General features: G+C 39.4%; 1 protein-coding gene across 1 annotated transcript in view; it reads right to left on the reverse strand.

Moving 5' to 3' along the window:
- Positions 1–27,211, reverse strand: part of Tubgcp5 (tubulin gamma complex associated protein 5) — a 35,415-nt gene continuing 8,204 nt past the window's right edge. Inside the window, exons 7-23 of the mRNA XM_032893520.1 lie at positions 24,677–24,791; positions 23,999–24,088; positions 23,036–23,129; positions 22,353–22,599; positions 20,610–20,812; positions 19,218–19,333; positions 18,240–18,508; positions 14,596–14,794; positions 13,818–14,006; positions 12,462–12,644; positions 9,608–9,692; positions 9,382–9,502; positions 8,171–8,349; positions 5,826–5,951; positions 5,169–5,257; positions 1,838–1,938; positions 1–558 (exon numbers count right to left, since the gene is read on the reverse strand). Coding sequence (XP_032749411.1) covers positions 512–558; positions 1,838–1,938; positions 5,169–5,257; positions 5,826–5,951; positions 8,171–8,349; positions 9,382–9,502; positions 9,608–9,692; positions 12,462–12,644; positions 13,818–14,006; positions 14,596–14,794; positions 18,240–18,508; positions 19,218–19,333; positions 20,610–20,812; positions 22,353–22,599; positions 23,036–23,129; positions 23,999–24,088; positions 24,677–24,791 — 2,453 coding nt within the window. The 3' untranslated portion in view covers positions 1–511. The remainder of the gene's footprint in view (positions 559–1,837; positions 1,939–5,168; positions 5,258–5,825; positions 5,952–8,170; positions 8,350–9,381; positions 9,503–9,607; positions 9,693–12,461; positions 12,645–13,817; positions 14,007–14,595; positions 14,795–18,239; positions 18,509–19,217; positions 19,334–20,609; positions 20,813–22,352; positions 22,600–23,035; positions 23,130–23,998; positions 24,089–24,676; positions 24,792–27,211) is intronic.

The following is a 27,211-nucleotide window of genomic DNA, read 5'->3' on the forward strand; positions in this document are numbered from 1 at the left end:
TGTGGGAAAAGTGAACGATATACATACTTTTATTTGAGATATTACTGGTTAGCTAATAAATGCCAAAAATTGATATATAACAGCTGGCCTTAAGTAAAGTACAGTTTATACATTGACATTTTTCTTTTGGGATTTTCTATGCACATAAAAATGCTTCAGGGATGTCAAATCTAAGACACCTTTTAGGGAGGAGGTATCTGACACCCTTTTATTGCCTCTGAGCACCGGGTATGCACATATGTACAAGCAGGCAAAATACTCATATACATTAAATAAGTCAATCTTTTAGAAGAAAAGAAATATATACAACACATATATTTTGCAATTAGATATACAACATTATATACATAACTCTACATTCTTGATAATAACCTTCAGAAAAATACCTACAATCCATTTATCTAGACAAGTTTAACAATAAAAATAAAAAGGTTCTTATTTCTCAGCTGTAAACAGTGACTATGTACATGGATGATGATGAGGTCTAAGGTACTTGTTAAATTAGAGAAATTTAACTTTGCTCCATGCCAGCCATGAGTGACAATGCGAGAGATTCCACTGTGGGAAGAAATAAAACAAGGTGAAAAATTAGTTCTAAATATGTTTAAATGTTTGAATAAGATTGCAGTGAATTAAAAACTTAAAAGTATTTAAAGATATATTATTTTTAATTAAAATATCAGTATTTTAATATATAATAAAGAGGACATTTGTTAATATAAATAGAAAAGGTTGATAACATTTTTATCTCAGGTCTTCTAATCTTTAAAAAAAAAAGCCTTTCACTGAACAGAGCATTTACTCTACATGGTGTAAATCCTGGGTTAGCTCACAATACTGCTAATATACTCTAATGTATGGATGGCATCTGTTTCTATAACCCTGGCCTGGTGTAAACATAGACAAATGCACCAATGTTACTGCTTAGACAGACAATTGCAATACTTTTGTCACATCTGGCTGGCTATGCTTAGTAAGTGTTTAACAGTCAGAAAATATACAAATGGAGACGAGATTAGCATTATTATTGGTTATTTTATTTATTGTTTTTTTTTTGAGACAGACTTTCTCTGTGTAGCCCTGGCTATCCTGGAACTCACTCTGTAGACCAGGCTGGTCTCGAACTTAGAGCTCAACCTGCCTCTCCCTCCTGAGTGCTGGGATTAAAGGTGTGAGCCACCACTACCACCTGGCTTGAAAAAATTATATATATAATCTTTACATTCAAAGGAGGACTGGGCAGAGATAGCATTTAGTCTAGACAAAAACCTCCTCAATAATTCACTTCACAAACCTCTTATCTCCTTCTCACCCTATGTTCTGAACTGTAAAAATCCACATTTCTTTCTAATGAGAGGCAGTTTTGGAAGTTCTGAAATTTCTAAAAGTCTGTGTCATTTAGAAAGGCATAGTTACAAAGGACTCATATGATAGTCAAGAATGAGAGAGCAGGGTTGGGGATTTAGCTCAGTGGTAGAGCGCTTGCCTACCAAGCGCAAGGCCCTGGGTTCGGGCCCCAGCTCCAAAAAAAAAAAAAAAAAAAAAAAAAAGAATGAGAGAGCAACTCTCCAAGCCATTACATCTCAGTTTTAGAAATCCACTGGAATAAAAGGCACAGGACTCAGCGAGATCTTTAGTTTTAGTGATACCCATACGATATTTACCCATCCTGTCATAACTCTGCAGAACCAATTAAATCACGACTTGGTATTTTCTAGTTATGAAATGAAAAAGCCTCACTCTCCATGTGAGTACTAGCAAATGTTGGCACACACACTCAGTTACAATCAGTTACAATGAAACTGGAAGGCTGTGACAGGTAAGAAGATGTACTCACGGTGGGGAAAAGATCCTCTACAGACAGCTTTATTTAAAATGGTTACCAGAAACATGTGGCAGTTTTTAAAGTCAGATTCCATTTTCTCTATAGATTCCATTCTAAGAAAGAAAGAAAACAAATTTCAATTTATATTAAGGAACTAGTAATAGGCAGGCTGTAAAATTCGCATTGGAATAACTTCTAAAATCCTATAGGCTAACATAATGACCATAAAATATGAAACACTGCTTTACATTAATTTACATTATTTTTCATAGACAGATGACCTCATATTGGCTAGGACTGATACGAAAGTAATGTGCTTAGGCTCCAAGTATCTGGACTCACATCCTACAGCCCTTCCTCCCCATCCCTGGCACACGGGGTTTCTCAGTATACCCCTGGTTGTCCTGGAATTCACTCTGTAGACCAGGCTGGCCTTGAACTCACAGAGATCAAAAACACATAGGAAAACACTTTATAATATGTTTATATGTACAGGGATCTTCTCCAAATTGACACATTCCTTGTTATCACCGCCTACCCATAGCTTGCAGAAGAGAGGGGACTCATGAAGTAAGGTAGCTTTTTTTTTTTTTTTTTTTGGTAAAGATTGATTTATTTAATGCATATGAGTACACTGTCACTATCTTCAGACACACCAGAAGAACACCCTCATAGAAGCAGGGGGAGGGGGTATGGCATAGGAGGTTTATAGACGGGAAACTAGGAAAGAGGATAACATTTGAAATGTAAATAAAAAAAAAGAATGCAATAAAAAAAGTAAAAATCAGAAAGAAAAAAAAAAAACCCAAAACAAAAAAACAAACAATACAGATGGTTGTGAGTCACCATGTGGTTGCTGGGATTTGAACTCAGGACCTCTGGAAGAGCAGCCAGTGCTCTTCACCACTGAGCCATCTTTCCAGTCCACACTAGGAAGCTTCTTGATGTCCCTCCCCACCTTTATAGACGGCAGGAAGTGCTGGGGGAGGAGACTCTGCCCAGAGGACTGGACAGAGAAGAGACTCTGTCAAGCTAGCTGATGATCCTTCAGAGAGCTCCTAAAATGGGAGTGGCTTTGATGAATCATCGCCCAATCCTGGCGACCCTTTTGCTGGCATAGCTGATATATTTTTGATTATTCTTGGTCTTTTTTTCTTTTTAAAGATTTATTTATTATGTATAACTACACTGTAGCTGTCTTCAGATACACCAGAAGAGGGCATCGGATCTCATTACAGATGGTTGTGAGCCACCATGTGGTTGCTGGGATTTGAACTCAGGACTTCTAGAAGAGCAATCAATAGTCTTAACCACTGAGCTCTCTCCAGCCCTATTCTTGGTCTTCTAAGTGACCGACCATCCGCACTCTTATCAATAACTCCAGTGTGTGCTCATGGGCTCACCAGGTTTGACTCTGGTGTATTTATTACTTTGCTGACTGGGTTCCCTTTCTGGAGTGAGCAGGTGTGTGTACGTGTGTGTCTCACTGCCCATCAACCATCTCTGGCAGTTATCAACCTAGAGTCAACAACCCCCCTGAGCCTTATCATAGTACTTACTTAGAAACAAATTTCATATATCACAAACCTTCCCTAAATATTGGTATGCACAGAGCCTTTAACTCATGATCTTACAGCCTCCACTTTCTAAGTAGGCTAAAATTTATGTCCCCATACCAGCTCTGAATTGCTTAACGTCCTCATCCCTGCTTTTTTCTGACAATTTGTTGTAGAAATGAAAACAGTTCAAATTCAGTAAAGCATCTGGAATAGTGATCCCCTGATCTGGTTAAATGTTTCAGAAAAATGTAGTTGTGCATAGTTGGAGAGGATGAATCAAGTCAGGAAGGTATGTGTTTTCTTGTTTTGTGTGTGAGGAACAGAACTCAGGACACAAGCCATCCTAGGCAAGTGCTTCAGCACAGAGCTACATTCCTGGCCTCTGGTTCCTTTTCCTTGTATCTACTATTACTGTACATTTCTGTGAGCAATGTGTGTGCTCACGTGTGTGCCACTACAAGCATATAAGTTCTTTCTCCACCTTTCTGTGGGTTTTGAGGCTTGAATTCAGCTGTCAAGCTTGTGTGGCAAACGCTTTTATGTGCTGAGTCATCTCACCAGCCCACGCTAGTGTTTTTAAACCTTCACTTATGAATGTCCTCACCATCACAAGGCTCCAGTTTAAAGTTCTGAATGACAGCAGCACTGAGGGGAACTCTTTCCCTCTTTTATTAACACAGACTAAATACAGACTGTTGTAAAACCTGCTCAGGGGTTGGAAAGGAAGCTCAGTGGTTAAGAGTATTTGCTGTGCAGCCATGAGGCCCAGAATTTGGATCTCAGCATCCACATAACCTCTCATATGCCTGGAACCACAGTTTTGAGGAGGGAGGAGACAAAAAGGTTGCTGAGGCTTACTGGCTTCCAATTTGGTCGAGAAAAGTGCCAGGTTCAGGGTGAAATTGTGACTCAGAAATGTGTGGAGAATGACGGAGGAAGATACCTAGACACCCTCTTCTGGCCTCCTTGTGCAAAGGGACATTCATCCTCACATACTGATGTGAATATACTCCTTATACAGGCACAAGCACACAACTAAAACCTCCAAGCCACAAGGCATGCAGTTTTACTTCATCAAATTATCATTGCATATAATTCATAAAGGAGATAGAGGCTAAGCACTGAGCTACATATTCAAATTGACAGAAGATAGCTGGGCTGGTAGTGTAGCCCAGTAGTAAAGCATTCACATTACACATGTGAGTAAGGTCCTGAGTTCAAACCCTTGCATAGAAACAAACAAACAAACAAACAAACAAACAAACAACAAAAACTGGAGATGTTCCTGCTAGACTGGGCTCTCTTCTGCTTATTGACTTTAAGTCGCTTGCCTTTCTAAATGACACAGTGAAAAATACTCTATAAATAATATCTTTCAGAGCTTACAAACATGGAAATTTGGAGAGTAACCAGCATGATATCCATAAATGTTTCAGCAAGTGTGAAGTGGTAGGGTCCTCCTCAGAATCTGCTGTGGGGAGTCACACGGGTATGTTATGCTGCCCTTTATACTTCTCCGTGTTTGAAGGTGTATATAGTTAAGAAATTGAGCCATGCAGATTTTCTAAGAATGTTTGCTTATTTTTATTAAACGACCTTAGTTTTTTAAAACTGTTTGTGCCTTATAAAAAAAATGACTTTCCTGATGCTATCTAGTTTAACTAAGTTATATTTATTGTTGGTACATAGGATTGAACTTCAGGTCTTGGGGTGAAAAGACTCCTCAAATGAAGCTAGTTAGAAATGGTTACAATACAGGTTACAGATAGCATGCATATACTTACTGCCAAGCCCCTAGGCCTGCCTGCCAACCTTCTGCAAACATGAGCGCCAAGTTCAACACTTTCATAATGGCTTCTTTCACGAAGCTGACCTAAAGATCAATGTTTGAGATAAAAGATAGGCTTTGTAACTATGTAACAACGACACCAATACTTCTGCCTAACTTGGGTCACAGAGAAAGCACACATTACAATGACTATCTTTTATGTCTGAGAAGGGTGTGAGGCTCTGGCCTGACCCACACGGAATGTAAACTTGCATTTCAGGATGGCAGACTTTCACTCTTTTTTATTTATTAATTTTGACATCACACAGACTTTCACTCTTAAGTGCCATTCAGATTCATCAGTGCACCTGAGGCACCAGTCCCAATGGTTGTAAAACTATTCAGTTCCACATATTCATAACGAATCGGTGGATACACGTTCATTGTCTGACTGCAGACTTAACTTTCCAGTTCTGTATACTTATATTTTTCTTAAATGTAATTGCTGGTAGTGGGGCACATGTTTATAACCCCATCTAACTTAGTTTTTCCTAAAAAGAGATTGTGCATGACAGTAGTTTTAGAATTCAAAATTCCACAGTAGGAAGACATTCCCATGTGCCTAAATTCCTTTTCTCCCCACTGATTGTATTTGAGATGGTAATTTACATACCTTTTCTCTCAGCAGACATCGATCATGGATGGTTGACAGATACCTGTAGTGGATTTTAATCAACTGATCTAAATCCTTGGCTTCCTCAACTTGATGCTGAAACTCCAGCCCGGTACTGTGAAGAATCTTGAATAAGAAGACAAAAAAAGACAAGAAGCTCAATTAGCACCCATCTGTTTGTGCAGGTTACATGGCCAGCAAGCCCTAAGATCCTCTTGTTTCTGCCTCCTTCCCTAGGTCTGTGCAATGACATGTGTTTTGTTTTGTAAAGACAGGGTTTCTCTGTGCAGTTCTTGCTGTTCTAGAACTCACTTTGTAGACCACAATGTCCTCAAACTCAGAGAACTGCCTGCCTCTGCCTCCCGAGTGCTGGAATTAAAGGCATGCACTACTAGCTTCACATGTGGATTATGTGGGTTCTGGGGATCCAAACTCAGTAATTAATGGTTTTTTGGCAAGCAATTTGCCAACTGAGCTATCTCACTCAGTGCTGGAAAGAGAACCCTAGGCTTCATATATGTTAAACAAATATTCTAGTGCTGAGCTATAGCATATTTACGACCCCTAATACCCTGCCTTAAAAGCTTGTTTTTCTGAGCCCTAGACAATGGCGGGACCAGACCCTGGGATAGCCACTTGGACACAAAACAAATACCTTCCCTTAGAATAGACTTCCTAAAGGGAAGAAAGAAGTTCAACAACCAAACCAAACAAACAAAAAACACTGAAAAGTGTAAACACAGTATGGCATTTGTGACATTATGACATTATGACATTTTTACAATACAAACAACTTCAATGAATTTTGATAAGTTTTCACAATACAGTGTTGGTCTTTCTCTAAGAGAAACCTAACTGTAAATAGAAAAGTAAGTAAAAAATGAAGCTCCTACTTATTCCTTTATACAGTTAAGGGCTTTAAGCTGGCTCTGTGAAGACTGCTGGTTGCAATCAGGTATTCAGCACAACTCAGTCACATTCTCACACTGGGTTTAAAGTCACTGCAGCCCAACAAGACGAGTTTAGAGCTGACAAGCTTTGGGGCACAATGGAAGGTCCTTTGTGGACTTGATAACTAAAATGCTCTGTGCTCAATGATTGGTCCTTAATGCTTCCAAAGTTAGTGTTTCTGAGAGCTGCATCTGGAACTGAGTTTTAGGTGACTGAGAAATGCAGTGTACTTGCTTTATGGAGAACATTTTTCACATGGACTTGTGAGTAGTGAGTATGCTTGTGCACATGTATGCAGGCCGAAGGTCGATATTAGCCTTCACTTTATTTTCTGAGGCAGGCCTCTTTGCTCTCTTGAGCTGGAATTACAAGCAGGTTACCAACACACTAACTAGCAGGGGTTTTGTGCTCTAGAGAGCTGCACACCAGTCTTCATAAGTATTCAGTAAGCGCCTTATCCACTGAGCTGTCTCCTTAGCCCATTCCTTCATAGAAAAAAAAAGTATATAATCCAGTTGAACCTCTTCCTTATAAAATATCACCCTTACCAAGGATTTGGGTTATTACTAAATATTGATGCCATTTTCCAGAGACAGTGATGAAATTTAGTGGGTGCCTGAGCAAGTTCTAAAGGTCATTCCAAAAGAGGAGCTATGGTGTGCCCATTCTTACGGATGTGGACAAGAACTAGTCTCTGGACACAAGGCTTGTTTGTAGAAGGGTTCACACACAAATGGGGCATTTACATTATAGCCCCTGAGCCCCTGCTAAGACAGGCACCATCATGGGAGAGGTGGGGGAAAGACTGAGACCAGGTGATCAGGGAGGACAGAGCCAAAGAGTGTCTCATGGACATGACAGGATCACTGCACTTAGGAGGCACACAGCAGCTGTGGGACCTCCATAAGATCAAGCCAGTCAACATTCTAGCACAGTGCTAAGGGATTCATGAGCTCCCAACTATAACTGTTGATGACTTTTGGGAAAGGGAGACTCAGTTTTCTTTAGAGGTATGGCTCCTAGAAGATCAACCATGCTCCCATGGATGGGGCATCCACTCAGTATACGGACTAAACAAACTGGAGTGTCTGGGTTAATTAAAAAAAAAAAAATATAAAATAAAATAAGGGAAGTGGATCTAAGAGGAGTTAGAGAGGAGGTACTCAGGTAAATATGATCAAAATATATGAAATTCTCAAAGAATAAAAGTATTTGTAAAACATACTACCTCTCACTGACATGCTATTTTATGATGAAATTGTTTATCTTTTTCCCCCATAATCTCTAAGTGTTCTGTGACCCTTGTGTAGCTATAAACACATGATGAGTGTTGTCTCTGAACCACCACCTACACAGGACAAAAGAACAGAGAAGATAGACAGACAAATACCAACCCTGGTCATGATGTAGTTGTGTAAACTATTTACAAAGTGCATGAGCTTCACTCTTAAGAGAAACATTCGATGAATCTGCTGTCTTAATGACTCTTTTGGTGGTCCAAACTGGGCGGGTGTATCCTGGTCACGCAGAACGTCTTCCTTTGCTTGGGATCTTTCAGCAGCATTAGCCAGTTCTACAAAGACAAAATGAGCACAAAGAGATTTAATTGAAAGCCACTGTTCCCTAACATGAGATGAGACACGAGGCATCAGCATGGCTGTGAACCTAACAAGGGCATGTCTATGCCTTGGGAAGATGAATACCAAGTTTCATGAGACTGGAGCTGGAGCTCAGTTGCCTCATACTCGAGGCCCTGGGTTAACTTCCCAGCACTGAATAAACCAGTTATAACACACATCTCTTAATCCTAGCACTGGGGAGACACAAGGAAGACAGATAAATAATAAATACATTTTTGTTATCACCACTGAGATAGAAAAATACCTGTCAAACCCTCACTAAACTTTTTCATGACACAAGAATATTGAGTCATTTCCTAAAACGTTATTACATTTAAGATCAACCCTATGAGTTCCTAATACCTCATTATTTTTGTATATGTGAGAATAGATGTTGCATGATATATTTTTTGTGTGTGCACTGTGCATTGCAGAGGCTAGAAGAGGATGGTCTGATATTTTGGACCTGGTGTCAGAAGTAGTTGTGAGCTGCCCAAAGTGGATCTTCTGGAAGATCAGCCAGTACTCTTTACTGCTGAGGTATCCCTTCCAGCCCCAAACTTCATTCTTGTCGTTGGGGATTGTTAACACTGCTGTTATAGATCTATGCCAGTTTGATGTTTGTTTACATATAAAAAATAATAAAAACCTATGGGTTGGTTTGAATAAAAATGGCCCCCATAGATTTATGTGTAAATGCTTGGCCATAGGGAGTGGCCATAGGAGGTGTGGCCTTGTTGGAGGAAGTGTATCACTGGGGTGGGCTTTTAGTTCTCATAAGCTCAAGTCGGGCCAGTGACAGAGTCTCCTTCTGGTGCCATTGGCTTAAGATGTAAATCTCTGAAACTGTAAGCTGGCCCCAATTATAAGAGTTGAATGTGGTCATAGTGTCTCCTTACAGCAATAAAGCCCTGACTAAGGCAACCTAAAAAAAAACTTTCCAGGACCAAAATCAAATTAGGTAATTTACTGAAATCAAGTCTTACCACCAAATAGTAGAACATCCAGGCTGTATTTTGCCCATTTTATTTGCAGTAGAAGAAGGAACACCTGATTATAGATTTTTTGACATTCTACACTTATAACAATGTCCACAGGCCATGGGACCTACAAAAACCAAACCAAAATAAAAAAGTCAAAATACAATATCACTTACATACCTTAGTTTTACTAAAAATCAATTTTTATATAAAAAAAATGATTAGTGCTTACCTTGTAGCTTAGGGTAAGACCATCTAAGATATGAACGGGTAGTTTCTTCTTAGTTGTATCAACATTTTCAAAAGATATAGATAAACTGAATGAAGAAATTTCCATTTTAGTTGAGTGATAATACTATGTGCATATAAAAATACTCTTACAAAAGGGTTCATGGGCAGGGAGCGCTCCTCAGGGGTACAACACTTAGGTACTGTGACTGAGGTCCTGACAACAGTAGCACCACACAACCATCCACCCACCCTGTAACATCCTCGAATTAAAATATGCTAATTAACTTACATTTGCTGGCTTATACCTCAGAACAGGAACTTGCTTTTAGAAATAAGTGGCAGTTGTTTTTGATCCCCCTCATCCCTGCCCCAACCTTTTGAGACAGGGTCTCACAGTACAGCCCAGATTTGCCTTAAATATATGGCAATCCTTCTCCCCCCCCCAGCATTCTTAGTGTTACTATTACAGATATAAGGTACCCCAACCAGCAATTTTGTTTTTTGAGACAAGGTTTTGGTACGTAGATGACATGGAAATGACTGTGCCAACAAGTCTGGTTTCTGAGGTAGTCTCTCACTAGGTATTGTAGACTGGCTTTAAACTTGAGATCTTCATGATTCTACCTTTGTAGTGCTGGGATTATAGCTATGTGTGCCCCAACATCAATTAGTTTTAAAATAATGAGTTTTGTTATTACAAATACTCAACAATGTTAGAAGGGAACTGGAATTAAAAACAAACTTTGAGAATAGGCTGGGAACTTAATTCTGGTGAAGGTCAGGCTAAAAGACTGAACTTTACATTTAGGCACTGTGGGCAAGGACTAGAACTGCTCTGGTGTGCCTCCACAGGCTTAGTGCAATGGGGTCTGCTTTGTTGCAGGTGCTGTGTGTACTGCTCTATCTATGCACTCCTTTACGAAGAAAGGAAGCAAACCAGAACACGGAAATATCCACGTGCCAGCAACTGTCCTTTTCTCATATGATTTACAGATCCTGACCGCGATCTTGCTACTGTTAGAGATACTAGCTGATAACCTGGATGTAAACTATGGAAGATTTAAAATAAGGCATCCAGGGAAATAAGAGGTAAGGGCAGAGCATGAGTTATATGAACTATCCAACTCATTGCCGTGGCACTAGATAAAGCTATTTTAGTTTTTAGCAGTTTGTAACATCAACATTCACCAAGTGCTTAATATGCAGAAGACAGAGTTCTATTCTCCTGCTCCCAGGGCAGATCCATAGAGCTGCTTTCACGGCACAGAAAACACAAGGCACACTAACGAGCAGACAAATTGAGTGTTAGGTCATGAGCGGGGAGAGCACACCACTGGAGGAGGCCTGGGGCTGAGGAAGAACAGCACTTGGGGAAGTAAAAAAAATGGTGTGGATATCTGTGATGTGAAATGCAGCAGAAGAGGAGAGCACATGGCGTGGGAGTGTGATAGACACATGGCAGGAAAAATGAAGCCTGGAAGTGAAAAGCTCCTTTTCTGTCTGGTGTGAGGCACACAGGAGTGCTTGAGTCTGAGCGATGGGTATCATCCTGAGGGTTAAGTCCCTTGTGGTGGAAGAGAGCAAGGCTGAGTCACTAGGAGAACCTGGCCTGCTGGAGAGGCTATGGATATCTTCAAGGAGGCAGAGCTAATAAAAGTTAGCAATACTAATGTGTAGGAACTTGAAACCAGAACCATCATAGAAGCCATCCTACTCAACAGGCTGGTTGGTCTCGACCCCCTGATCTCCCTCAGAAGTTTTACTATTTACATTTCCAGCCACGGACTTAACTTACCCCCTCCCCTTCTTTCTTTTTTGGTGGGTAGGAGGTACATATGTGTGTAGTGTGTGCAATGTGTTCGTGTATTTTTGTGTGTCTCTGTATAAGTCAGAGGTTAACACTTTTCACTTGATTCATTGAGGCTGGGCTCTCACTGACAAGTGAGATAAGACAAGTTTGATAAGACAGCTTGTAGCAGTCACAGCCCCACCACCTGATACCTCACAAGGGCTAGGATTACAGATGGACTGTCATGCCCATATGCTTTTTTTTATATGGGTGCTGGAGATCCAAACTCTGGTCCTCATGCTTGTGTGGCAAGTTCTTTATCCACTGAACCACCTCCTTAGCCTTTCTTTGTGTTATGCCTAGAGATAAAGGCTGGCCTCAAAACCGCAGACGCAGATGGGCTCCTTGTCTCAGACCTTAAACACCAGGCATCACAAGAATAGGCCACCATACCTCAGCTTTGACTTTCGTTTTTTTTTTTCTTTTTTTTTTGAGACAGGGTTTCTCTATGTAGCCCTGGTTGTCCTGGAACACTTTGTAGTGCAGGCTGGACTTGACTCAGAGATCTACTTGCCTCTGCCTTCCAAGTGCTGGGATCAAAAGTGTGCACCACCACTGCCTGGCTCAGCTTTCATTTTCTAATTTGCAAAACAATTTGTAGGGTTAATGTGAATACGATGACATATGTGGTGTGGTCTGAGTATGTACCATCTTCCATATATACATGACTTGAATGGTAGAGCTATTTTGGGAGGTTCTGAAAACCTATGAGGTGGGCTAAGCTGGAACAAGCAGTTTTCTATAGTGCCCTCGGGAGTGTTATTCCTGGTGCTGTTTCCTATCCTACTTCCTACTGCATTACCATATACTCTCTCTGACACGGTGTTAACTGCTCTGCCTAACTATATCCTCCCTGCTAGGACATACACAAGTCTTCCAGTCTGTAAGCCAAAATATACCTACCTTGATGTAGCCTCTATTAGGTATTTTGGTAACAAAGACAAAAAGTAACTAATAATCATATGTAACAGTTCATAGATGATTTCGTGGTATATGGCTTATTTACCGTAAACTATCTTCAGGATAGCGTTGTCCTACTGCTTCTTGGAGCTGGACATTTAGAAAAGACACATTTTGCCAGGTTTCCTTTTCTCTTATTTTATCAAAAATTGAAGTATAGAAGTCATACATGGTGTCTCCACCTTCCATCAAGAAAAAATTCCTCATGGCCTGCAAGTATTCCACTAGCCTTGAAAAAGAGAAGACATGTAAGTGACATAAGACATCTTATGCCTGTACTGTGGAATTCTAGAAAAACACCAGGTTTATACACCAACAGTCATTTGTCAGATACGTGTGTGTAAAAACACTGACTAGAATTATTAATATTCATTCTTCTCAAAAATTTGAGAAGGCAAGTTTTGAGAGGCAAATCACAAAAATGAAACAAAATGAATTAAAATTCTACCATATAAAGATTTAGTTACTATAAGGAATATTTCATTTTAGTCTTCTGCTATGCATTAGGGAAAAGAGAGATCCTACCATATTAAATATCCTGCTTATTAACCTCTGTATTTAACCCAATATGCTGTTAGTTTTTCACAACTTGACACACCTTGGGTCATCTGGAATAGGAAACCTCAGTTAGAAAAACCCCTCTATCAGATTGGCCAGTAGGCAAGTCTGTGAAGTTTTTTGTTTTTGTTTTTTTTGATTCATAATTGATAAGGGGGGCCCAGCCCACTGTGAATGATGCCACCCGAAAGGGCTGGTGGTCCTGGGTTATATAAGAAAGTAGGCTGAGCTAGCCAAGGGGAGCAAGCCATTCAAGAAGCGCTACTCTGATCTCTGCTTCAGCTCCTGCCTCCAGGTTCCTCCTTTGGTTTCCATCAATGATGAAATGTGAGCTGTAGGCCAAATATATCCTTTCCCTCCAAGTCGCTTCTGGTCAGTGTTTTATCATAGCAATCGAAAGCAATTTTATGAACTTATGGAGACTACGCATGGACACGAATAAGCCAGAGTTAGAACTAGTTATCTACTACCAAATAACATATTTTTCTTCTCAGAGAACACTGCATATTTTGAGAGTTTCTTTCTTTTGGTATGCCTTTTGACAGAGATCTTTAGATAATTAAATACACAATATACTTAAATCTTGACAGTTAACAGATCTTTTCAAAAGATTGTCAACAAATACATATCCATTTTCAAATTAAAGTTTGCCTGAAATACAGACTTCCAAAATTATTGTACAGAAGGTTCTACATTTGACTGTCAGTACCCAAAACACATAGACACAAAACCAAAAGAGAATGAAAGAAGAAGAAAAGGAAAAGGAGGAAAGAAAAATCCGTTGGTTACTAACAAGTTATTACTTCCAGAGTTAAACCGCCCCCTCCCCCCACAACCCCTTTACCTGAAATCTCGCTTTAAGGTTTGCATGAGGTTTCCACAGCAATGTAGATACTGTTTATCAATGTGAGGATAGAGGCAAGACCTCAGCGTTAATTCAAAAGTCTGGCAGGTCACAGATTCTGATGATCTGTCCACACATATGTCACCACCAGCAAACTTCTCATGAAAGTCACTCTGCTCCAAATACAACCTTCAATATTAAAATGTGAGTGTTCATTTTTATGAGTTGTTGACAGAATTCTAATAAACCACAACCTAGAGTCCCAGTTTTACCTTTAGCTTCAAATTATCAATCACTACAGAAAGAAACCTTTTCCCCAGAGTATCCTTTGTGAATCACTGCTGCCATTAGGGTCAGTGTTGGAATTATTCCTTCATTAGTGCTATACACAGTGAATGGTATTAATGAAGGGCATTAATGCTTATTCCACTGGAGTGAAGTTCCTCACAGCATTCTAAGACCCAAACACATGTAACACAGAGGGAGGCAGTACAGAGCCTGTCTGGACCTTTTAGAAGCATATTCTAGGTGAGCAAATATTCCTAGGGTGCTAGGGTACAAGAGAGATGTTAGCTGAGTCACATCTGTATGCTTTCACAAACGAGGGAGCACAACTATACACCTGACACAAGTGAACATAATATCTTGTTGTGGTCCATCTGTTAGAAAGAAAAAAGATTGTTTTTAAGGAGGGAAAAATCTATCTGGAAGAAACAACTACCAAGTATTACATAGATACTGTTAGCTCAGTCACTGAAAATGTGGTGTATGTTATCACCTTGCAAAGTTGATGGCCAACAGTGGGTCGTGAATGTCATCTAGCTCAAGGTGCCTTTCAGCAATGGACTGCATCTTTATTAGGTTTTCTTTGGTTGCTTGTTCTTCATTAAGAATGTGTGTAGTAGAATCTTCTCCATGTTGAAGGCGTAACTGTATAGATTCCAGAAAGAGGGTATATAAGCTTTTTCTCTCTGCATCTGAAATACAAATATGTATAATGAATTCTGTTCCCCAAGCTACTAGTTCCCCAGTAAGTTTCACAGGCTGGAGGGAGAGAAGCAGCGCAGCATTCCCTCTGCTCTTCCAGAGGACCAGACTTTGGTTCCCAGTGCCCACATTAGGAAGCTCACGACTTCAGTTAACTTCAGTTGCAGAGGATCTAATGCCTTCTGGTCTCCATCGTCATCCTTACATATGGCATATACTCACACAGACATAATATATTTTAAAAAAGGTTGACTGCGTTGGGGTGGGGAGGAAGCTTTGACTCAGCAGCTAAGAAAGCATACTGTCTCTGCAGAGGACCCTAGTTTCATTTTCAGCACCCACTTCAAGTGGCCTGCAACTGCATGTAACTCCAGCTTTGAGAAATCAAATGCTGAGCTGGAGCGATTGTTCATCACTTAAGAGCATTGGCTGCTCTTCCAGAGGTCCTGAGTTCAATTCCCAGCAACTGCAGGGTGGCTCACAACCATCTGTAATGAGATCTGATGCCCTCTTCTGACATGCAAGTGTACATGCAGAGAGTACTCATAGATATAAAATAAACAAATCATTAAAAAAAAAAAAAAGGGGGAAAGGAATCCAATACTCTCCAATGCCCTCTCTGGCCTTCTCAGGCATACACATACATAGACGACATACAAAATACAGACACACACAGAGAGAGACACATACCACATGCATGCATGTGGAAATAAAAAATAAATGTTAAAAAGTTGTTGTTGTTTTTAAAGATATATTTATTTTATTTATATGAGTACACTGTAGCTGTCCTCAGACACACCAGAAGAGGGCATCGGATCCCATTACAGATGGTTGTGAGCCACCATGTGGTTGCTGGGGATTGAACTCAGGACCTCTGGAAGAGCAGTCAGTGCTCTTAACCGCTGAGCCATCTCTCCAGCCCTAAAAAGTTTTAAGAATGAATTTCATCTTTACAGAGCTTGATAGTTTTCTATTATCTATAAAGACCTATTGCTATTTTTGTTTTATCTTTACAGTATATCAAAACCACTTTTTACTCTCAGTTAAACAGAACATTTCCGATTAACTATCATGGTGTATAGGCTAATTTTATTGTGAACAAAATAATCTTTGAAACAGAAAACTCAAAGTTAAGTTATTACCATCCTGTATAAGAGCACAGTAAGACTTACAGGAGTCAATTTCACTGGAAAAGACACTATCAACACTGGCCCATTATAGTTTGTTAAAAAAGGAAATCTTTTATGAGGCAAAATTATTAAGGTAGATACGTCAGAATAAAATAACAAAGTATTGCGGTCATTTAAAACCCAAACAATGTTGGCCTCATTCAAGTCTTTTCAGCTTATAAACCTTAAAAAAATTAATTATATCCCCAAAAAGGTTAAAAAGAGAAAAAATCCTCTGAGGATTGTCTGAACTGAAGTAACAAGTTCAAACTTGCAAAGGTCCATTCAAAAGTGAAACAGTGTACCACATTAAAAATGCCAGAGGCTGGGTCCTCTGTCAGGTGCTAGCTCTATCTTAGACCAACCAGAAAGAGAAGAGAGAAACCAGAAAAGAAACTGTAGGACCATGACCAATTCATTGTATCAACCATAGACCAGGTATGTTGGAGTTCAAGCACAAGACCATCAGGAAATTTGGAGGCTGGAGAGATGGCTCATTGGTTAAGAATACTTGTACTTACAAAGGACCCAGGTTCAATTCCCAGAACCTTCATTGCAACTTAAAATTTCAGGAAATCCAACACCCATTTCTGACCTCTGTGGGTACCAGACATACATGTAGTACAGACATACATACACGCAAGCAAAACAGTAGTACACATAAAATAAAGGACATAGTAGAGGCCACTGCCATCAGGGACAGTTCCAAAGCAAATGTCTGGACTCTGAATACTGCAAACCCAACCTGTCAGGAAAGACGCGCACAATGGTACAATAGTTGCATAGAATTTGTGTGGTTAATCTGCTGCTTTTGGGTTGGATCTATAGGAAGGAATTCATGTCGGTACTGAAAACTTGGTCAAAGACCCATGGCTTACTCAGATGGTTATAAACCCTATGGGGGAACCTAGTATTTGTTTTGCTAAATGGTCATGTTGTCAAACTGCCTTCTAAACATTTTAACTAATATTCTGTACTATTTAGTAATACTTAGTATTTAGTAATGAGTAGTATTTATTAATATTAAATCAATAAATATATCTTGGTTAGGGTTTCTATTGATGTGTTAAATACCATGACCAAAAGCAACTTGGAAACAAAAGGGTTTATTTAGCTTACAGTTGTACTCCATTATGAAGGGAACTCAAGGCAGGAACTGAAAGAGAAGCCACAGAGGAACTCTGCTTACTGGTTTGTTCCCATGGCTTCCACAGCCTGATTTCTTACAAAACTCAAGACTATCTGCTCAGGGTTAGCACCACCCACAGTGGGCTATGCTCTCCCATATCAACTTGTCTATAGACAATCTTATGAATACATGTTCTCTATATAGAGTTGCACTTCTCAAATGACTTAGATAGTGTTCAGCTGACAAAACCCTGACCATAGATCTCATCGGTCAAATAAGTTTCTTTCTTTGGAGGTTAATGCAGAAACCCTTAACTTTTCAAAGTGACGAGACAAAGTGACTAAGTGTTCAGGCTCTAATGGGACATCTGCATCAATCTCATCTCCCTGCCTGCATGGCTCAGAGAACATCCAGGAAGAGGGGGTGGAGAAAATATAAGTGCTAAAGGTCAGAGTGCTGTGAAATGCTGCCTTATGGACAAGATGTGGCCATTGTACTTACCAAGTCACAGCAATAGTGGTCACCTGCACAAAACCAAGCCAGCTGAAAATGAGGGAGAGGCTCCCAAGGCCACACTCCACACTCTATAATAGTGGAGGAGCTATTTTAGGTTATTGGCTACTGAGGGAGAGTAACCTTGCCTGGGGGTGTGGCCATGTTAGGTTGCCCACACCATGTACCTATAAGTAGAGTTAATTGGACTCAGTGGGTTACTAAAACATAATGCTAAGAAGAAATAAAATTGGGAGGGAGTTATGCAGGGGGAAGCTTGGGAAGAGATGGACAAGGAAAGACTCAGAGGTATCAAAATCTATTGTATACATGTAACAAATTTTAAAAGAAAAAATATTAAATAAACCAGAGTGATGTATACCTTTAATCCCAGTATTCAGGAAGCAGAGGAAAGAAGATCTCTGAGTTTAAGACCAGCCTGGTCTACACAGTGAGCTTTAGGATAGCCATGGCTATGTAGAAAAATGCTGTCACAAAAAAACTGAACCAACCAAACAAACAAAAAGCACAGTGCTAATTTCTACTGACATAAACAGCTGTGGCCACTTTGTTTTTGAGGATGACAACAGTGAATGGAAAAGCTAAACCAGACCAGAGAAGTCATGCATAGAAGAAACAGGCTACCTCTGGCTGCTGCCTGACATGCAGAGCCCTCTGCACAGTTGAGGTTCTTCAGCAGCTGCATTGACTTGCCAGCCATTATGATCTGCTTCAGGACAGGCTTGAGGAAGGACACCATGGTGTGCTGTCGGCTGGAGGGCCCCTGGTCACTGCCAGAGCTGGCACTGGCACTGTCACTCACTTTGTCTTCATTCTCCGTCTTCTCTGACACGCTATAGAGTGTGTATGTTGCGTACCAGAAGTCTCTGTGATTTACCGGAACATTTTTATTCCTAAGAAGATTCAAAGAAATTCTAAATGTTAATTTCTGTTCCCTTAAGCAACAGCATACTTTGTTTTAGTTTAGTTGTCCAGACATTCTATACCACAGGAATATGAACTGCTAGCGAAACAATCTTCAATATGGAATAGTTTTTATCTATCCTCATTCAGTTTAATGTGCAAAGGTAAGTACTCTCAATTTAATTAAAATTTAAATGAAATATTTTCCTGAATTGGAATTAAACTGAATATGATTACTTCAAATTATTACAAATAGTTTTCCATTACAGTTTATGAGTTTGCTCAGAAAAGTCAATTAACTAATGGGAAATTGTTGTAAATGGATTAATATTTTTATTTTCTTTATTAAATATTACATTAAGAAGAAAATCTGCAGTTTATTTTAGGAAATAAATGGCCCAAAGTCATACTCTATACTATTGTCATATCTTATTGATAACTTACAGTGTCAGTAGGTTGTAATATGTAATGTCATCTTGCTTCATTTCATAGGAAGCATTTAAATACCATTAAAAAATATGAATTGCTATGTAAAGATGTGAACTGACAGAAAACTCAAGGTATTTTTAACTGGTTGGGACCTGCCATCTCCTTATAAAGAAGCAGCAGGACACGTCTATGCTATCACCAACCCACCCTCGCAGTTCCATGTACAACTTAGCGCACCCAGCATCCCCTGAACTCTATGCACAGCCTCACCTCTGTATGATAAACTCCCTTGCACCATCCCACAGGTGTCCATGGACGATCCATTCATCTACAGTCTGTAGGTAGGGCCTCACTGTTTCCACCCAGAGAGAGAACAGGAGGGAGACCTAAGGATGAGATCTTGCCTGGTTAGTCTTCAGAGCTCCTCTCACTAGGCTAAGTAAGATCAAGTTTAAGCATTTCTAAATAACTTTAAAAAGTGACTGTCTTCCTACACATTTTGAAACGAAGAAACTGAAATTCTCAAAATGTAAACTGTAAGACCTTTATTTGGATGTCCATCTAGCTGAGGGATAAATATAACATTCATCACTCGTACAAGAGCCCTCCTGCACTGATTTGTTTAGGTCAACACAAGCTAGAGTCATCTGGAAAGACGGGACCTCAGCTGAGAAAATTTGTCCCTCAGACTGACCTGCAGGCAAGTCCGTGGAGGGTTTTCTGAATTAATGATTGATGTGGAGGGCCCAGTCTATTAATGATAGTAGTGCCATTCTTAGGCAGGTGGTCCTGGGTTATACAAAAAGCAAGCTAAGCAAGCCGTGAGGAGCAAACCAGTAAGCGGCATTCCTCCAAGCCTCCTGCCTCTGCCTTGCTCCTGCCTGGACTTTCTGTCTTGGATGATGTACAGTATGTAACATGGATGTATAAGCCAAACTCTTTCCCTCCAAGTTGCCTTTCGTCATGGTGTTTATCACAGCAAGAGAAAACAATTTAACACAGAAGTTGTACCAGAGAGTAGACTATTGTATATGTGACGTGACTGTTGTTTTGGGGAAGACTGGAAGGACTTGGGAACTTTGGTATGAAAAAGTCACTGAGTACTGAGTACTGAAGAGTTTAATGCTTACAACCATCTTAGCCATTCAATATGTAAGTTCAGTAGTATTAAATACACATATTAAAATTTCCACCCCAGGTCCTAGAAGTCTGTTACATACTGTGACAAGTTTAGACACTCCTTCTCATAGACTTGTAACCTTTTTCCTTTTTAGAAAGAGTATCACTATGTAGCCCTTGGTGTAACTTTCTTATACAGACCAGGCTGGCCTTCCACTCAATAAACCTGCCTACTATTCCTTCCTGAGTGCAAGGATTAAAAGTGTGTGCCACTATTCCTAGCCGTGTTTTATGTAAAAAAAGAGTTTTTTGATAATTGTCTATATAAGCCACATAGGTATTTTTCACTTCTTGCTTTTCTTTTGCTTCATTCTTCTGGTTCTTTTGGTAATTAACACTAGTAAGCCAGCCATAAATTTGGAAGCTGTAAAATTTTGAACAACTGTCTGGCATACCATGACTTCATCATTTAACAAGGAATTACAACAGGTTATCCTTTATCCTTTCATAATGCACTTTAGTTCATCCACAAGTCCAACATACAGTTTGTTCAGAGGCTTCTCCAACATTGTCATATTCAAGAATGGCCTTGTACAGGGTGTTAAGCAGGTGAGATGCCCGGACGACATTGCGAGTATCAGGTGGAACTTCTGCCACTCCAGTGCTAAACACTTTGTCCAGGACCTTTAGCTGCGCCAATCGAGGTGCCAACTTGTTCACCACTATTGCAAGTGTTATTGTTGTATCTGTTAAGTATCAACAAATCAAACTGAATAGCAAGGAAAGACATCTGTGACCAACATATAATACTGATACTGATAATGTTATTCTTTGACATAAGGAAAGGTATAGCCGGATGGAGGGTGGAATGTTTTAATATCATATCTTTTTTAAAGTACTGTTTTTTAAAGATTTATTTACTATTATGTATACAACATTCTGCCTGTATGCATGACTATAGACCAGAAGAGGGCACCAGATCTCATAGTTATGAGCCACCATGTGGTTGCTGGAAATTGAACTTATGACCTCTGGAAGAGCAGCCAGTGCTCTTAAACTCTGAGCTATCTCTCCAGACCCCTTAATATCATATTTTAATACCATTATCTTTAATATCATATCTTCCTTAAAGAAGGAACTTCCATAAGTCAGGAAGAAAAAGGTAATTCAGACAAAAATAATGTATATGGGAACTGATAAGAATCAGAAAAGAAAGACAAGTGGTCATTAATGTAATAGAAGGGCACTAAACTTCATTTAAAGAGCACAAACTAAAATTACACATGGTAAAGCTACAAAGAGGCAGCTCAACCAAGTTCTCGAGTGGCAGTGACACAGCTCCTTATCCTGAACATCACGGTTGCATAGTTCTGTACATGTGGTAGACTGGCACATCGCACAGATGCTATGCCTCCCCATTACGCTGGTCCAGCGACCGTGCTGCAGTGACATGGTAGTTTCCCAGCTGACTCTGTTATAATTAAGGAAACAAGCACACATGGGCCCTCTCTGTGCTACTCTGGCCTTAGTTAACAAGACCCTCCTGGCAAGAGCATAAACTCATCTATATTAAATTGTACAGAAATATAGAAAAATCTAGCAAAAGTCACTTTTTATATACGCTCTGATGTATCAGTTCTACTCTGCACGTGTGTAAGGGGTAATCACCGCAGGTACCGCTAACAGTACAGTGGGGACAGTCCAAATGTCCACCACAGCATGAACAAAACAACTTTTTCACAAAAAGAAATGGGGGCACTCTCATATGCATACATAGTACTCTCTAAAAGAATGTACAGGAGCTGCCTGTCTTGGGAGAGGAAGTGGAACAAGAAAAAGTGAGTACTGTAAACTGCGGCATTTTTTGGATTTTTACAGACAAATGGCTTAAAAATAGAAATTTAAGGTAGCTTCAAAGTTATTTAACATTTTATTACATTTACTAATGTGTGTGTTTCTGTGTGTGCATGCATATATGGGTGGTGGTGGAGGGAGATGTGTGTCCACAGTGCACATGTGGAGGTAGAGGATAACTTGAAGGAACTGGTTTTCTCCTCTATCATGCAGGTCCTACAGATTAAACTCAGGCTGTAAGGCTTGGTGGCAAGTGCCTTTATCTGCCATGCTTATCCATCTCTCCAGCCCTAAAATCACTTTAAAAACGAATATATTCATGAAAATTACTTATTTGCCATGTAATTTTTAAATGTCTTATCAATAACTGAGTAACTTTAATAGTATTCAAAATGAGTTAGGTAGTTTATAAATAGAAAAAAAAAGACCTACCACTACTGATAACACTCTTCTCAATCTCTGTAAGCTCCTCCTTGAAGTTAATGAAGTATTTGTAGAGGGCCCACATGAACGCCTGGTAGGTCCTAAAGGGAGCGTCAGGTGTCTTCTTAGGTATGGGACCATTTCCTGGTGATGGACTTTCAGAGCTGTGCCCCATGACTTCATCGATGAACTCCTGGAGCCGAAACACAACCTGGCCATATGCTGCTATCTGTTCCAGCACAGATCGTAAACAGCTCTACAACAGAAGTCAAGTGTAAGTGTTTAAAGCTGGCCTTTCACAAATGTTCAAACTGTAAAAGACACTGTGTGATACATGACAAAGTAATAGAACGAGTCCAGTGAAACAGTGAACAATCAATTTGTACATACTACAGAATTATGGCTTATACTTTTAAAAAACACACATAAAGTACAGAAAAAAAATCATTACATATCCTGCTTTCTCAATACAGAATATAAGATAAAATAAAAATTAAAATTAAATGTCACAAATATTTAAGAATTGGTTAAGCTCTGTAATGATGCACAACTCAATTTTACTTTTTAGAGTTTTTACTCTCTTCAATAAATCTGATAATGTAAAATGCTCTAAAGGTCTATTACCAACATTTAAAAGACTTCTGTTTAATTTTAAATTTAATTTTTAAGCAACAATAAACATAGATACTTACGTGTGTCAAATGAGTTACGATAATATTGTCTCTCACAGTTACCTTCCCATCTATCAACTGAAATATAAACAGCTTTTTTACCCCTGAAAGTAACCTGAAATGAAATAAGAAAAGATCAAGATCAATATATTTGAAGTTTACTAAAATAATCACTAATGTATAGCTGAGAAATTTATTTTGGAAATTCAGAATTGGGGGACAAAATAGGTCAATTGCACAAAAATGGGAAGATTGTCAAACTTCACAGGATTAAGACTCAAGATATTTCAGCATCATTTTATAAGTTCAACCACCCCTACACACACACACACACACACACACACACACAGACACACACACACACAAACATACACACACACACACACACACACACAGACATACACACACACACAGACACACACACAGACACACACACGCACACACACACACACACACACAGACATACACACACACACAGACACACACACACACAGACACATACACACACACACAGACACACACACACACACACACGCACACACACACACACACGCACAGACACAGAAACCACTAAAACTTCTGAAGATACAAAAAACCACTGCGCGTGTAACACTGTCAGATGTGGATAGAATGTTAGCACCATCTGGACCCAGGGGCTCATCAGAGGTTGCAAGAGACTCACAGTGTTGGGTCTAGCACAGACAACCCTCACAGACACATTTTAAGTATAAGCAGTCAGCAGCAAACCTTGCTTTAAACTCAGGTATTCAAAAAGATGGTCTAACACAATCCCAAATTATTTAAAATAGGAAAGAATATATCAAAATTACACAATCTTCACAGTAAAATTTATCTAAAGTCTGAAATTCATCCCTAAGGCCTGTTTCTAGCCTCCCAGTAAAATTTCTTGGGTATATTTCTTAAAAACAAAACAAAACAATTTTACTTCTCAACAGTACAATCTCCGAGGCTGATGCTTCTTACCATAGGGTTTCCCGAATGACCTGTGTCTCAGTAACTACCACCCTGTCATCTGGAACATAGAGCGGGTCACTGCTGTACAGGTGTTGGTCCCTATTAAAGAGCAAACATCAAAGGTCAACAGAAAAGTTTTAAGTAAAATTACTTGCCTCAATGAATATATGCAGCTTTATACTCAGCAATTAAAAAATAAACACAATAAATGTCTTAAGTTCACTCCATATTCATTTTTCAGATTCACTGAAATCTTTTTAGTGAAGCATGTTCAGAGCAATTACAATTGCTTTATCATTCTATTAATTGCTTAAAACTATGCAATTTTTAAAAAATTAGTGTTTTTATAGTAAGTACATTAAAACAGAAATTAAATACTGGCTAGCATATATCAAGCTACTTAAATGGAAGATAAACATAGTGCCATTAGTAATTTCATGATATTAAATATTAATTAGAAATTGCTAAAGGGAGGTAAGGTTCAACTCAGCAAAACAGTGCTGTGTTATGTGTCTAAGGCCTTCGGTTCCTCCCCAGCATGATGTTATGTTTACTGTCGCATACATTCCACTACACTTGTTTAAAACCAACAAGTTTACAATTTATGATTTAAGTCACGAACCAAAGTTATATGCTTAACCATCAAAGTTTGTTCTGTCATTATATTAAATAAGAAGTTCTGCTTACCAGACAGCAGCTAAATTGGAGTGCAAATGTGAACTGTGTGGAATCCGGGAGCGCCTGGTTGTCCAGTACTGATGGACTACATGCTGTTCCAGCCAGCTCCGGCTATCTGGCTCATCTGCCACAAAAAGCGAAACACATATCAATATTTATAGTGACCAGGAACTTTTATCTCTTCATAACGAAAAGTGTAGCTCCCTCAGGATAAAAGCCTATGAGGGCCCTCCATGGCCACTGTCTAGTCTGTGAGAGGGATGACCTAGAGTTACTCAAATTGTCATAAAGATAGAAGATTTAAGAATTAGAAGGACCAGGTGGTGCAGTGCATGCCTTTAAAGCCAGCGCTTGAGAGGGAGAAGCAGGCAGATCTCTGAGTTTGAGGCCAGTTTGGTCTATAGTGAGTTAAGATTTAAGAATTAGAAGGACCAGGTGGTGCAGTGCATGCCTTTAAAGCCAGCGCTTGAGAGGGAGAAGCAGGCAGATCTCTGAGTTTGAGGCCAGTTTGGTCTATAGTGAGTTCCAGGGTAGCCAAGACTACACAGAGAAACCCTGTCTTGAAAAACGAAAAGAACTAGAAAGAGGGGATAAAACTGTTAATGCCTACAAATTAATACTAATCATTTGCATAAAAACCCAAAGAAACCAACAAACTACCAAATTTACAATGAAGATTCACCAAGAATGCCTAACATAGACAAACCACAGAAACTACACCTACGTAAACAAAGTAAAACAAATTGTTCAAGATTCACAATGAAAATGTGAACAGACACAGAAACCACTGGATGAATACTTGAGAATATAAAAAAGAACCTCACCAATAAACAAACAACTCACAAATCTTAATAGGATTGGGGGTATGCTCAGTGGCAAAGCATTAACGAGCACTCATAAGGCTGTGTTTACATCCATGTAAGGTCTAACATAATACAAGATAATTGGAAAACAATGGAGGTCCTGTCAGCTACTTCAAGTTAAAACTACAAACTTACCAAAACCCTAATAAAAATCCAGTTGGAATTATTTGTCACACTGCTTCTAAAATGTCCATGGAAGAGTACAGGTTCACAAAGAGATAAGGCAATTTTGAAAAGGATAGGATATCCTTTCCATACATTAAGAGAGAAAACCACAAGCTACAAAAACATAAAGTCAAAAAAAAAAAAAGCAAAAACAAAACAAAACAAAACAAAACATAAAGTCTGTCCCTGGTAGGCAAACACTAAAGTAACAGAAGATGTGTAAAAAAGTACAAAGGAGAACTTGATGCATAATCAAGATAAAACCATCAAACAAGGATGTTACTAGGAAACTGTCTCATGAGATGGTAGAAAAAGAAACTGGACCCTTTAATCTCATGGCATATAAAAATATGGAGACATCTAATGATCCAAATGAGACTCTATTTAGAGTCCAGTCAGGTAAGTGTAGTCTTCATCTCTCTTTAAGGAAAGCTCTCTTTGCAACAGATGGAAACAAGTAGAGAAAATGATAACCAACCAAAATGCAGATCTGTAGAGCCCAATCCCAACTGATGCATCTGCAAGACTCCTGCACCTAAGGCTCAGAAACCAGTGCAGAACAGCATGCAGAAAGCCTAGAATAATAGGGAGTTTGCTTTGAGGTTCTGTCTCCTAGGATGTCAGTAAACCTCGTCATAAAGTCTCACCGACACTGCTGCCTGAACATGACTCGAACAACAGACAACTACTGTGGATTTGAGAAAGTTCACAAGACGGAAACCCTACACAAAGAACTACACGCAACCAAGGAATGCTGAGAGCTGGGGTGGGGGAAGCCTTCCCCAGGAGAGAACACACCAACTGGATGTCAATACTAAATGTAAATGGTCAGCCCTGAAAACATACATACAGTCTGAGTAAGTTGTATTCATGTATGAAACAAGAAAAAAGCTATGAATTTGAAAGAGAACAAAAGGAGGAGTCATTTGGGAGGGTTTGGAGCAAGGAAAGGAGAAATGATGTAATTGTATTATAATCTCAAAAAAATAAAAGAGAAGAAGTTCCTCCCCAAATGCAACAATAATAAAACAAGCACTCACAAAAATACAGGGAAATGTTGGTTTTCAGCAGAAATCTCAAGACAAACACTGACCATCTGAAAAATTGTTGTTTAAGAATTTAAAATTTCGGGGCTGGAGAGATGGCTCAGTGGTTAAGAGCACTGACTGCTCTTCCAGAGGTCCTGAGTTCAAATCCCAGCAACCACATGGTGGCTCACAACCATCTGTAATGGGATCTGATGCCCTCTTCTGGTGTGTCTGAAGAGAGCAACAGTGTACTCACATACATAAAAATAAATAAATCTTTAAAAAAAAAAAAAAGAATTTAAAATTTCTATTTATGTGTATGAGTATGTGTGTGCATGCAGTACCCAGAGAAGCTAGAAGAGGGTGCTGTCACCCTGTGGAGCTGGGTTACAGGAGGTTCTGAGCAGCTCACCTGGAAGCTTAGAACTGAATTCTGCTCCTTGGAGAGCAGCAAGTTCTCTTAAGTGCTCAGCCACTTCTTCAGAGGC

This window comes from Rattus rattus, chromosome 2, assembly GCF_011064425.1.
Source record: "Rattus rattus isolate New Zealand chromosome 2, Rrattus_CSIRO_v1, whole genome shotgun sequence".
Taxonomy (NCBI): domain Eukaryota; kingdom Metazoa; phylum Chordata; class Mammalia; order Rodentia; family Muridae; genus Rattus; species Rattus rattus.